This window comes from Enhydra lutris, unplaced genomic scaffold (genome assembly GCF_002288905.1).
Source record: "Enhydra lutris kenyoni isolate GAN:26980312 unplaced genomic scaffold, ASM228890v2 scaffoldscaffold4, whole genome shotgun sequence".
Taxonomy (NCBI): Eukaryota; Metazoa; Chordata; class Mammalia; order Carnivora; family Mustelidae; genus Enhydra; species Enhydra lutris.
Window position 1 is genome coordinate 10,737,682 of NW_019154088.1, and position 14,083 is coordinate 10,751,764.

At 53.3% G+C, this 14,083-nt stretch overlaps 1 protein-coding gene across 1 annotated transcript in view; it reads right to left on the reverse strand.

Annotated features, from left to right (window-relative positions):
• Positions 1-774: 774 nt before the first annotated feature.
• Positions 775-14,083, reverse strand: part of LOC111140157 (phospholipase A2 group IVE) — a 34,481-nt gene continuing 21,172 nt past the window's right edge. The window contains 10 exon segments of the mRNA XM_022492506.1: positions 775-1,087; positions 1,563-1,746; positions 2,968-3,134; positions 4,003-4,206; positions 4,769-4,876; positions 5,160-5,297; positions 5,821-5,935; positions 8,840-9,062; positions 11,492-11,628; positions 12,917-13,052. Of these exon segments, the coding sequence (XP_022348214.1) occupies positions 867-1,087; positions 1,563-1,746; positions 2,968-3,134; positions 4,003-4,206; positions 4,769-4,876; positions 5,160-5,297; positions 5,821-5,935; positions 8,840-9,062; positions 11,492-11,628; positions 12,917-13,052 (1,633 nt within the window). The 3' untranslated portion in view covers positions 775-866.

Genomic DNA, 14,083 nt, shown 5'->3' on the forward strand with positions numbered 1-14,083 from the left:
AGGGAACCGAGAAGTGCTCCTAGAGCAGGCTGGTCGGCGAGCGCGGGCCCGAGGCCTGACTCCATTTACCTGCTCAGACGTCCCTGAGCTGCGCCCCCCGATCCTTGTTTGGTGAGCCTGAGCTGCAAACTCGGGCTTTGCCTGGCATTTTCCCGGGTGCTCAGAAGAGGCTGACTGGTTGAGATCCCAGGGATCACCGGTTCTGGGGTTCAGAGCGGCTAGAGAGGGGCCACTGAGACCCGTCACCCACCTGGTCTGGCTTTGTTGTTGAAGAGACCAGTGCTCAGTCTAGATCCTCTGGCTTCACACTATCTATGAACACCCTGATTCTAAACAATGAAAACCACAAAATATAATAGCCTATAAAAATCATGATTGCCTTTAATTTAAAAAGGCATTTTTCCAGAGAGCCCGCCGTACTCCTCAGGTCCTCCCCTTATTTATTCCTGGAGGCCCTCTATGCCAGGAGGCCGGGAGGAGTCAAGTCAAGGAGGCTTTGAGCTCCAGTTTGCAGGCTGAGGTCTCTGGGGGAACCAGTCTCTTCCATAGGCCACGATTTCATTCTCCACACTTTGGGCATGTGTGGGACCCCGTGGCTATGGGACCCCCTTCCCTGCAGGGATAGGTTTAAAAAAAAAATTCCTGCGGGTCTAAAATCCCAACACTTGCCTACATTGTATTCCTTTGTCTCCTTCTCTATCTCCCTCAACTTGTTTAAATTTTTATTTTTTTGATAGAAAGCCCAGGTCAGCCTGCCTACACCCCTTGCCAGATAGCAGAGCCGGCAGCACAGGCCGGTCAGCCCCCATGGGGTTGGCGCCTCTGACCCTAGAAGCAGACAAAGGATCGGTGAGGCTCGCTGGGACTTAGGAGGAACATTGGCTCTTCAGGCGTTTCTTCTTCTCCACTGCCATTCTCAAGGCCTGAAGGAGCTTGTCTTTGTTATTCAGGATGTTGTACTCAGAGAGCTTCACCAGCTTGTCAAAGGCGGCCTCTGTGTACGTGAGTTCCTTGGTAGCGTATGGGGTTTTGGGGCCATAAATGTCCACGTGGCCCTGCTCCAGCTCCTCGGGGCTTCGCTCCACACCTGGAGGCAGCAGAAGGACTTGCTATACACAGAGGGTTGTAACGATTTGCATCTGTATCCCCTCCCATGGCCTGTCCCAGCCCACGTGGGGACTCACACCTGTGTGAAAACCACGCACACGTGGGCGCACACGTACACAAGCACCTGTGCACACACACGCACACACGTGCACACCTCCACGCTCCCCAGGGGAGAGATGCAGCTTGCCCATCTTAGGGCCACCCTAGCAGGACACAGCACGGGGCACCTAGTGGGATGTGGATAAATGCTGAATGACTGAAAGAGCAGAGGATGACATTGCTGGCTCACGCAGGGAGGGGCTTTGCTTTCTTCCCAAAGCCAAGGTTGGTTCAGAGTAAAGCGGAACTGGGCTTCCCTGCTAGTACAGTCAGAAGATGGGGCCAGGCTAAACACAGGAGTTCTCAGCCCAAGGCCAGCAAGCGGGTGGTGGGAATCAAGCTCGGAGGCAGCTTACCTGGGGCCTTGTACTTCTGGAAGGTGTCATTGATGAGTGGGAAGAAAAGCACGATGGGGGTGTCAGGCTCCTGGGAATTCTCCATCAAGTAGCACTCCTTGAGGTTTTTCTCATCCTCTTGCAGCTCGTATTTGGGGAAGGGGATGTTCTGCACGGAGCAGTACTCACAGGTTTGCTTCATGGGCTGGAATGAGGGGTGGGGTGGGTAAGCAACACAGAGTTCTTAGTTCCAGCTTCCTGATTTCCCCCAGCCAACAATTTAGGTCTCACATGGCTATGCCTCTTTGTGCTATTTCTGGAACAAAGGGCCTGAGGTGGTAGGTTGGTGTGTGTCCAACTGTAAGCTCCTTCTGAAGGTGGACAGAAGCCCTTTCAAGGATGCTTCACCCAAAACACAGACCTGGGGAGATGTGGGAGGCAGCCTGAGGGTGACTGGAGCTAGGCCACGTCTGGCCAGGCTTCTGTGAGATGGGCATGGCCTTTGGAATGGACAAAGGGCCACAAGGCTGGAAAGGACTCTGAAAGGGCATCTTTATAAAATATGATGTAACAGAAAGAGCAGTGGACTGAGAACATCAGAATCCCCTTACTTCTGCCTTCACCCTGTGTTCCAAGCACACTAGCTATGCGATCTCAAAGCAAGCCACTTCCCCTCTCTGTGCCTCAGTTTCCTGACTGTGCCACTTACCTCAAAGAGCTGGGGTAAAGATCAAGTGAGAGCACAGATAGGAAAGCACAGCATTACTCATTTATACACTTGAGTCCTTATCATTGGTGTCATGCTGGTGTTCTGTCTATAAGCCCCTTTCCTGGGCTTCAGGCTAGGACTATAGTAAAGGAGACCAAAAAACAGTTTCTTTCCCTTAAAAGGCCAGAACTTTTCAAAGGTAAATAGAGAAAAATAAATAAAAACCTCTGATCCTGGCTTTTCATATAATCTCATGGAGGGCCCTATTTCCTGTGGAAAAGGGCAATGTGATTATTTTAAAAATAGGACATTATAAACTCTTGGAGTGGTACAAAACTTTAGAATGGACTGGACTCCATTAAAGTTATTTTTAAAAACTCCTTTTTTTGCAGCTGATGAATGGCCAAATACAGCAAATGCTCAGATCATAAAATTGCTGAAATAAAACTAGAATTTGTTCCATGGGTCCCCTTGAAGCCCACCCTGCATGTGAGGGCCAGCTGGCTGCCCAACAACGCCCCCCACCGCCACCCCAAGAGGTTTGGATGGCTAACCTCACGCCAGGTAGAACAGCTTGAGTCTCTCAGATGCTAAGTCTTGGGGCCTGTGGGGGAATGTCTGTTCTCCCATTTCCCAGTTTTGTGGGGGCTCGGTCCTGGGAGCCCCCACGACCGAGTGGCCTGCCAGTGGGCAGGAGCCTTTCTTTGTCACACTTGCCTTTGTCTGGGACCCAGCACAGTAATTGAGATGGATGATGAGGTCCACTTTTCTCTCAGGCCTCAGGAGGGGCGGGTAGCTGGAGTTGACGAAGAAGGCGGTGTCCAACAGGCACAGGTGGTTCACAGACTCTGTCAGCTGGTTCGGGAAGCCATCCAGCACTGTGTCTGAAAGCCAGGATTTACAGTTACCATCGTGCCTTGGTGCCCTGATCTCAGAGGATGAACACAGGTGGCCCGTGTGGACGGAACACCCTGACTAGAGCTCCTTCATCTGGGCCTGGGCCCTGGGCCTAACCCCTTCCAGCCAGGACCCCCCCCCAATGAGTCCCAGTGCCCCTTGGGGTGGGGGCTGATGCAGAAGATTATTATCCTGGGGCCTGTAGCAAGTCTTTGCTACAACATAGATTAAAAACCCTTCTGACTTAGCCACAGAGTTTTGGGGTTGCAGGGGTGTAAGAATATCTTATAAATCAGTGCACACGCTGGGCCCAGAGCCAGCTGCCCTTTCTGCCCCAGACAGGGAGAATGAGCATCGTTAGGCCAGGCCAAAGCAGCCACTGGCAGGCTGTAGCCAAGGAAAATTCCAAAGACAGGGGCAAGTCAATCTTCAAGCCTTAGCAGGAAGGGGAGGGGGCACCGAGTTGAAGCTGCGTGACCACGATTTAAGACCTGGCCCCGCCACTTACCATGTTGGGGGTTCTTGAGCTGGGTCATCCCTGCCGCACCCTCAGGGGGCACTGCTCCCATTAAAAGGGGCCCCCAGAGCACAACGAGAGCAAGTCAAGGCCCACATTTCCCCAAGTTCTACCTGCTGGGATTGTTGTACAGATTCAAGTAATTACATACCAACAGTACAGCACCTATGTTCAGAACCTCGCCAAACATGGAAGACACCCTGGAGAGAGCGTGCCTCCCCACCAACCCCTGACCCCAGCGAACATGGCCAGAGAGGCTTCGCCAGGCTTTCTCCATGGCAGCCTCAACATGCCCTTCCCCTTTATCCAGGCCAAGGTGGGCAGCCAGGGAGGGTTACCTTTCCACATGGAGAACTGGTTGTTCTGGAGGTAGTCGGTGTGCAGCTGCAACCCCAGCAGGAAGTTGTGGAACTGAGACACGAAGGCCCGGTGGGTGAGGATGGTGCGGAAAGTGTTGGACAGCCACGACCCCGGGATCACCACCGCGGTGTCCAGGACAGTCGCATTACATTTGGGGATTTCAGGCAGGAGTGGCTCATCTTCTGCAGGGGAGAGGGAGGATGGAAGGCAGGTCACAAGAGCTGGGGTCCCCAGACGGCCCAGGCGAAGCCTGTGTGGTTACGTGATACCCAGGGTTCAGCCACTGGAAGTGAGGCTCACACCTTCCTTGCTGAGATGATAATCCCCTGGCATTGGGGCCAGGAGGACCCAGGTGAGAGATCAGGGACAGGGTGGTGGAGAAGAGGGGTGATGACAGGTAAGTTGGGGGGGGGTCCCAGAGAAGACAGGGAATCTACAAGAGCCACTTGTCACTGTACTCATGGATCCCTACCCCGTTAGCTCTCCAGGGCACTGTGCCCCTCTGCTGGGCCCTCCCCCACCCTCACCCCCCAGTCAGGCCAGGGCTGGCCCCTGAAGCTTGTGATGGAGCCTCCCTCTCCCTCTGCTCCAGGCAAGGATGACCTCATCCTAGCTGCTTTCTCATCTCAGAACCACAGACATGACGTTGAAACCGGTGGCCAGGTAGACTGGGCCTCGGTTTGTTATCCACCCCTCGCCCCTACATCCCCCAACCAAAGAGGGGAAGCCAGTGGGGTCACCCACCGATGTCGTTAACTTTCTCCCTCGTCCACCTGTGGAAGAACTCCTCCGAGCTTTGGGATAGATTCCAGGCATCGAGCAAGTTTAGGGAGAAGATACTGCTCCACAAGCCTAGGGAGCAGGACCAGCTGTGAGTGGCTCTGCCCCAGAGCCCCAGCCACCAAAACACTGCCTGCCTCTCCCTTGACTTGATGTTCCCTCCCAGTCAGGCTGCTCAGGGGGTGAGACAGACTTTGGTCTACTCCCCACCACCCCCCGCCGGCCCCGGCAAATGCAGGAGGGTCCCATTCTCAAGGGATCACCCAAACCAGCACCCGAACCCAGGACAAGATCCTGGGGGAAAGGAGCGGGCCTTCCCCTGCCCCCTCCCCCACCCCTCCGGGCCAGGAGTCACCTAGCATGTAGCACATCCTCGACTCTGGGAGCCTCTTCATCAGCCGCCCCATGAAGAACTCAGAGCCGAAGAGCTCGGTGGGGATGAAGGCCCCGTACTTCTGCAGGCCCACCTCGTAGGGGGAGAACTCGCACCACTCTGCATGGGGAGCAGAAGGGTGGCGTGTCATTCTCAGGCCTTGACAGCCCCACCCTCCCTCCTCAGGGCTCCTACAGATCAGGGGCATGGAGGGCAGGGGCGGGTAGGGACAGGAAGACCGCAGTTTCCCCCCCACAGGGCACAAGGGGGCGCCCAAGACTGGCTACTGCTGGCCAGTCAGACTGCTTTGCCACCTGCATGGCTCGTTTGCTCCACCAAACTGGATAAACCGAGATCACAACTGACCTAGAAGCAGGCAGAGCAGGTTTCTAGAGTCCCTCAGTCTGGGAACCTTGAGAAATATCTAGAACCGCCTCCCTTTTTTAACTTTATTACCCCCGTCCCATCAAACCTCTGCTCCTAGAAAAGCCACAAGCCCCCACCAGCCTGATCCATCCACACAGAAGGGGTAGCCAAGTCGAGGTGGAGGGGGGCAAATGTGGTGGGTTGGGCATGTGCTGGGGCCCTGGGTACCTTTGCCTGCTGAGAAGGGACCCCCTTATAAACTAGCCGCCAGTGTTACCTCTGAAATCCTGGTTGCTTACATCATCCTTGACATTGATGGTGAGGTAGATAGGCAGGGGGTTCTGGCCCTGGCACAAAGCAGCACGCTGATCTGACAGTTTGGATTCATTTCTCTGTGGGGACATGAAATGGTGAAGGAGCACAGACAGCCTGGAGGCAGGGCAGAGTAAAGGGGATGGTCTGGACCTCCAGCAGGCCGTTGCCTGGCTCCTGAGCCCATCCGGCTGCTGTGCAGATCCCAGCTGACACCAGTCAAACCTGCTCTTAAAATGTACCCAGAGAATGTTCGCTCGTCCCTGGGCTATTCACCGTCCCAGACACGTACACGGGAGTGGGGGTGAATCTACAGTTTAGGGCTGTCCCTCAGAGTCCCAAGATTCTCCTAGTGTCTCAAGGACCAGAGAAGGGAAAAGGCCACCACTGTCCCTCTCCATCCCCATCATCTTCCACCCAACATACCCTGGAGCAGGTGCATTTTTCTTCTCTGCTTTGCATGTTGGGCTCCCTCATAAAATTTGTTTGGGAAGGAGGAGAAAAGCTGCTTAAAAAAAAAAATCTGAACAGGGGCACCTGGGTGGCTCAGTCAGTTAAGCGGTTGCCTTTGGCTTGGGTCATGATCCCAGAGTCCTGGGATCGAGCCCTGTGTCGGGCTCCCCACTTGGTGGAAAGCCTGCTTCTCTCTCTCCCACTTCTCTTGCTTGGTTCCCTCTCTTGCTGTGTCTCTCTGTCAAATAAATAAAATCTTTTTTAAAAAATCTAAACAAAAGGCTTGGAAACGGTGCACCAGCTGGCAGCCAAGGTCCCTCTGAGTCCCCAGAGCATGGTGCTGCCAAATCAGAGGGGAGTCAGCAGTAGCCAGTCATGGGTGCCCTCTTGTGCCCCGTGGGGGAACTGCGGCCTCCCTGTCCCTGCAGAACAGCCAGGGCCACCGGCCACCTACTGAAATGAATTAACCATTGTAGACAGGCCAGTTGAGGGGTTAGTGGGCCACGCTCTGACCTTAGGCTCTATGCAGCTGCCTGCTGGGTGACCATCCAGGGTTATTCAGGTGTGTGAAGGCCTCTGACCTTGTGTGGGATGCTAAACACACACGTGGGGCAAAGAAGTCTTGGGCCTCCCTTGAAAGGCAAGCAGGGTGCCTTTCACAATGGCCCAGAGATCTGGGCACTGCAAAGCTGAGTCCTGGAAGTAGAGAAAACTATAGACTCAGGGAAGAATGCAGTCTACACTCACGGTCAAAGGAGTCCAAGGGGAAGAGGCTCCTGCCTTGGCCAGAGTGGAACAGTAGAGACCTCCAAATTTCAATTCTACACTTGCCCTCCTGGGAACCTTGGCTCCTCCTCCTACTCCACCCCAGGCAACGCTCAGACGTCTGTTGTCAGTAGCCTGGGTGCTTTCCTCCTCATCACACGGGGCACTAAGTATTGTTTGAAATATTAACTACCCCTTATTGATGTAGTTCCCATTTAAGGAATAGCACAGAGCAGGACCTGGATTTAAACCTCAACCTGGGGGCGCCTGGGTGGCTCAGTGGGTTAAAACCTCTGCCTTCGGCTCAGGTCATGATCTCAGGGTCCTGGGATCGAGCCCCACATTGGGCTCTCTGCTCAGCAGGGAGCCTGCTTCCTCCTCTCTCTGCCTGCCTCTCTGCCTACTTGTGATCTGTATCTGTCAAATAAATAAATAAAATCTTTAAAAAAAATAAATAAAAATAAAAATAAACCCCAACCTGCCTAAACCCAAAGGCCAACGCCCTCAGTCTCCACCTGTCCTGCTTCCTCATAAGCACAGATTAGATGGCGGTTATCTAGAGGGGGAGGGTGGGTGGGACCCATCAAAAGCTGTGAGTGCCTCAGTTCCGAACCCCCGTTGCCTGGCATAGTTTCTGACATGCCAGAGGTCTTAATTTTTTTGAAAGAAAAAAAAAAATGAAGGAATGAATGCACTTCGAAGATGAAGATCAGGTCATCTATCACTTCAGAGATGACCTTCATCTCTCTACAGACCACCTAGAAAATAATTTGTTATTCTCCCATTTCCTGGCAAGTTGTGTTTGGAATTCAGAACTCCTCAGAACCTTTTGGGAGTGGGCCCGAGAACTGCAGGTCTGGAGAGAAATTAGGTGGGAAGCTCTGCTTTGGGGACAAGCGACAGCCACAGCTGGTCCCTCCCCAGGGCCTGTGCAGCTGGAAGGGTCTGGGTGTTCGCTGAGCCATTGAGGGTGTTCCCCTCAATGCCACTGCTCCACCACCTTGCACAGATTGCCCCAGCAGCTGAGAGCCCCCAACACAGACTGTTTCTCTTCTTGGGCACATGGTGCTTGGATTGTTGGATCTCAGAGCAGGGAGGAACTTCTGGGCCCAACCTCTGTAAGGCAGCCATGAGAAAGGGCCCTACAGATCTTCAGCTACAAGGAGTATAATCAACTAAGGGCCTCCCAGTTTGCGCTGAGTTTGTGCTGGGGTCACAAGGCTTGGGCTGTTCCCAGCACATGTCTGAGAGCAGGAGGGATCCTGAGGCATGCCCATTCATGTCCATGGAGGGCACCAAACTCCTCTGACTGACAGCTTGTCTAGAGGCCTATCCAATGGCCTTACTGAACCTTCTAGACCAGCAGTCCTGGATGCTTCCACCCAGCCCTTCTTCCCTCTCTCCTCCACTTGGGGTCAGACTTGTATCAGTCTGATGTCTGTCCAGCCTCCTCCAACTCCATCCCCATGTTCTTTTGTGGTAACTTGGCATGGCCCAGAAGACATGCTGTCAATCTGCAGGACTGTTCCTAAGCCATCCCCACCCCAAGGGTCTCAGTCATACACTAAAGGGATGTGGCAAGCCAATTCCACAATCTTCCTCCATCATGCGCTTGGGAACCTCATGCTTCCTATGACCCACAGTTGAATCTGCAGGTCTAAGCTAACTTCCTTCTGCTAAGAAGTAAGTCCAGGACCCCCTGATGAAGAAAGAGAGCTGGTCATCAGCCAGGGCAGGCTGGACCTCAGAAGAAGCTAAGTACCTACCTCATCCCCCAGACAGGCCTCGATCAGCAGGCCCCAGAAATCTGTAAAGGTGACCTTGTAGCCTTCCTGACTACGCAGCCGAAGCTCTTCCTGGAATTTGGCCAGCTGGTCTGGGAACAGGGCAGGCATCTTGTCCTTGACCACATGCCTCCGTGCCTCCAATATGGCAGGCTCCAGGTTTTTGGAGGACCAGTCAGGGTCACGGTATAAGGTAGCCATGGTCCTGGAGAGAGACACACACGGGGATAGAACTGAGCCAGTCCTGGTCCAATCAACACTGGGCCCTGGCCAGAGAGAAGGTGGACAGATCGTGGGAGACCCTAACTCATCAGGAGAGGAGCTTGGAGGGAAGGGGTGGACATTTTTTTTTTTTTTTTTTTTTTTTTTATTTGACAGACAGAGATCACAAGCAAGCAGAGAGGCAGGCAGAGAGACAGGAGGAAGCAGGCTCCCTGCTGAGCAGAGAGCCCGATGCGGGACTCGATCCCAGGACTCTGAGATCATGACCTGAGCCGAAGGCAGCGGCTTAACCCACTGAGCCACCCAGGCGCCCCTGGGGGTGGACATTTTTAATCATAGTCACAATGGCTACCATGGGCCAGGTATAGCATGTTGCTTGAGAGTGAGGCTGCTGGGGGGCGCCTGGGTAGCTCAGTCGCTTAAGCATCTGCCATCAGCTCTGGTCATGATCCTAGGGTCCTGGGATGGAGCCTGCATCAGGCTCCCTGCTTAGTGGGCAGTCTGATTCCCCTTCTCCCCCCTTCCCTCCCTCTGCTTGTGTTTGCTCTCTCTTTCAAATAAAGAAAAAAAATCTTTAAAAAAAAAAAAAAGAGCAAGGATTCTGGACCAAGATCTACCTGGGTTCAAAACCACACTCTGCCACTCACTAGCTATATAATCCTGGGCAAGTTATCTAACTGCTTGTCCATCAGTTTCCCCATCTGTGGGATGGAGAGAATTAGCACTACACCTACCTCAAAGAGTTATTGTGAAGGTTGCATGAGTTAATGCAATTTAAAGTGGCCAGGACAAAGTGTGTGCTGGGTCATGGAGTGGTGAGGCCAACATTGGAACCCAGGTTTGGCTGATTCCAAATCCTGGACTCTTTCCACTTCACTGCATTCATTCCCATAATTACAATGCTGGCTAAAGATTTATTTCCCCTGCTTCTTCTGAACTTATACATGGGCAGTGGGAAGGAGTAAAACAAAAACAGTGACCCCTGTAGCCCTAGGTCTCTTCTTGGCCTGGAGCTAGCTTTTCTGCTGACGTCAGGACAGCACCTGGGAACCCTGTGCCCTGGGTGACCTTGTCTGCAGTGCCACTGTGTCTGAACAGTGGCGTCTTCCTTCACAGGGCTTGTTTCTGGTCCGGGAAGGTAGGGATTGGTCAAGAGATTTCATGGACAAAAAGCACCCTGCTCTCCGTAAGATTCACTCTTACTTTTACATGTTTTTTTGTTTTTGTTTTTGTTTTTGTTTTACTTTTACATGTTTAAAGGCTTTCAAAACCATCACAAATGATTGATTTTAAAAGGATACTTCCCAGTGCTTTCTTAGGTCAGGAGATGCTTCCCTCTTCCCCTACAGGACCCCCTCCCCACCCACCAAGTTCCTCCCAATCTCCTGCTTGTCAGGCAGGGCCAGAAGGATGCAAATGCCCCTCAACCCTGATAGAAGCAGCTTTTATCTCCTTATTGTACTACCCATGGGCCATGCCAACAAACGTCAGCTGTCCTTCTGTCCCACCTGGGCTGAAGCCTCGGAGTTCCTGACACGCTAGCAGCCCTTGGCCTTCCTAGGGCAAATTCACATCTACTGCTCAAATGTAAGTTCCTAGAGCTCCTCCACGGTGAGGGGCCACCTTGGGACCTTAACGGCTCAGAGGTCCACCAGTCCCTGACAGAAGATGCAGCCATTTTGTTCAAGGGTCCCCTGCCAGGACTGTGCTATGACCTCATGTGGGCCCCTTCCACCATAAAAATATGAAACATGTTTTATGATTGTTGTATAAAAATAAATATAATAATGTTATATTTGTTCTTGGGCAAGAAGTTTTTTTTTTTTTTTTTCCTGATCTTAAAAGAAGGTAAAACATTTTTCTGGGCTTCTACAAGCACTGTGGGTCCTAGGCATATGGCTACTGGCCTCATTTTCGGGGGACTCGCTCTCCTTGCTTACCAGCAGAGAGTGAAGAAGGCACCAGACAGAGGGAGGGGCAAGGATGGAGGTGGTGGGCTGGGGTCAGGGCAGCTAGAGCAGCTGCGTCAGCTCCACACAGCCTAGGAGAGCTGGCAAGTTCGGAGAAGGCAGCTGTTTCTTCCCGATAGGATGGGTTGGTGGCAGGAGTGGGTCACAACTCCTAATCACCATGTTCCTAGATCCCTGCCACAGCCCCAAGGCACCCAGGACTGGGAGAGTCTCGCTCAATGACCCCATGGGGTCAGTACTAGTTATACCCATTTTACAGATTCAGAAACTGAGACTCCGAGAAGTGAAGCCACTGCCCAACATCACACAGCTGTAAGGGGTAGAGCCACCCAGTTTTGTGAGTCACACTACCTTGGGGCAGGGAAAGCTTCACCAGAGACCCTGGCCAGCCTCTTTAGTGCTTACTCTGGGCTCCACTGGGCAGTGGCAGCCAGCTCCTTACCAGGTGGCCCCGGACAGGCCAGTGATGTAGCTGGCACAGTTCAGGATGTTCAGCTTCTGCAGCCCCAGCAGGTGGCCATACATGGCGGTCATGGATCTTGTTCCACCCCCAGTGGCCATGATGGCGATCAGCGGTACCTGGGAGCGTACAGAGGCAGACTGTTGGGGCTGTGCGGGGTGGGATAAGACACGGACTGACCCACGGAAGCTTAGAAAGAATGGTGGAGGCGGGAGGACTGGCTACAGACAACAGAGCACAAGGCAATAAGTGACCTGAAAACAGCCTTTCACAGAGTGATGGGCCACCTGGGAGGGCTAGAATTAGATCTTCCCTCCAAACCCAGTAGTTGGTGAGCATAAATGGTGCTGGGGCGTCACACAGCTTGGTCAATCAGCACGTGGTAGCTGGAAGAGTTCTTTGCACAATTAGTCTAGCCCTCAGTTAACAAGTGATGACACCAGGATCCAGAGGGCTGAGGGACTCGCTCGAGGACCCAGCTAGTGGGCAATTCCCTAACGGCTCCTCCTATGCAAGGATGTGCTATTGGGGCACCTGGCCCAGACGTGGCCCGTGACAGGTGCTCAGTATACACTGTATGTACAACAGCTGGAATCACTGAATTCTTGATGTGGGAAGGAGCAGGGTTGTCATCTCTGGATTCACAAAGGTTGAAGATGGTCTTGGGGTTTTCCTCTAAAGAGGGGAGAGTGGGGAGGGGGATCCTTGCCAAGATGTACCCTATTTGGGCAGGGATGATAAGATCCTTCTGTCCACTAAAGCCCCATCGCAACCGTCCTCGGGCACAAGGTCTCCATCCTCTTGCACTTGGAGGGTGACCTGCTGCCTGGTGTGGGGAGGGCGGGGTGTGGACCTCAGTCCATACCTGGGAGATGACAAAGGGCTCTAACAAAGGCACACTCTCTACCCTGTGGGAAGAAGTCTGCCCTACAGGGGAAGGGGCTTCTCTGTAGTGTGCCACTGACCGTTGTTTTTTCTGGGGGAGTTTTGTATATGCGTCTATTTGGGGGGAAGAGAGAATTGAGGAACAAAGAGCCCAGGGCCTTTTGAGTGGAGGTAGTAGGGCTTCAGCTGTTTTCCCGGCTTGGGGGGAGGAGGCCATTGTGTCCTGTGTAAGTAAGACCTCATAAGTCCCCTTGGGATCTGTTAGTGCCTGGGGAGGAGCAGCGATGGGGAGGGACACTCCTTCCTTTCTCTTTCGGCTTTGCCTTCCCAGCCCCTCCCCCTGCAAACACACAACTGAATCACATTAGGCACAGCCCTCCGCTGGGGACCCAGGAAAGGCAGTAGCGAAGCCACCCTGGAGCAGAGAAGGGCTTGGGGGCAGGTGGCAGGGTGTGGTGTGGGCAGGACAAGCTCAGCTTAGAGGGGCATGAAGCCCCGGCTGGCAGGCTCCTGCTTACCCACCTCGTCCGCAGACAGGTCCTCCTCCAGCTGCAAAACCTGTTGCAGCGCCTCGGCCACCACGACTCTCCGCTTCTCCAGGAACTCCTGCTCCTCGGGGCACAGGCTGAAGCCCAGCCGCACGTCCAGCATCTGAGGGCTATGGGGACAGAGGATCCTGAGAAGCGGGCTTGCAGACTTCACCACCACAAAGACATGGCTTTAAGGGTCAGTGGGTCATAGGCTTGAAGCCGGGTTCTGCCATATACCTTTCCTGTGACTTAGAGTCTCTCCTCTCTCATCTGTAAAATGGGGCTAGTCGTGTTTACCTCCCAGCACTGTCTTCCGCACTTAAGGAGATTGACAAACGGAAAGCCAATGAACCCTTCTCTGACACACTTTAGGCAGGTCCTCTGCAAAACTGGGGACTCATCTAACCCTCTGCATCCTCAGCCTGATCTGGAAAGCCCAGGAGGTCTTCCCCCAGGTATCTTCCATGACCTGAGGCTACACATGGGTAACAGGGAACCCTGGGATTCTTTTGGCCAGTCCCTCAGGACCAGGCTCTACAGTAAGGGCTTTCCTGTGGAGTTCATGTTCTTTGGTAAGTTCTCCTGCTCCTGGAGTAAATAATCCTTCTGTGTGTTTGTGCAACTGATGAAAACCCTAGTATTCCTGAGGTCACCCTCTCATCCCTATAGGTCCGCAAGGCAGGTGGAGCAGGAGTTGCCGAAGCATGTCCAACACTTGCCTTCTTTTGACTACCTCCCTTCCCTGGACACATCCAGGCTCCTGGCCTGGCAGCCAAAAACCTAGCTGCTCTGTGCACCCTCGCTGTTTGCTACTTTTTAGAAGGGGCCGCAGGCTTTCTGATCCCAGAAGCAGTCCGGGTTCTGAGACTTTGTGCAGCCCTTGGCTTCACCAGAACCTTCCTCCTTCTGCCTATGTCCGTCCCTGGTGTCCTTACAGGCTCAGTTCCCCCAGGACTCTGGGTGACTGACCATGGACAATTTCGGAACCGAATCTTACTCAGTTGCCCGAGTCACCAACCAGATCACATGTCCTTGAAAGCAGAGCCTGGGAGCCCTGCCATGGCGTTCCCTCCATGTTGTGCGTAGGCCTACAGACACAACTGTGAGGAAATACTTCTTTCCTTGGCCTCAATGAAAAATAAATAATAAAACAACAGTA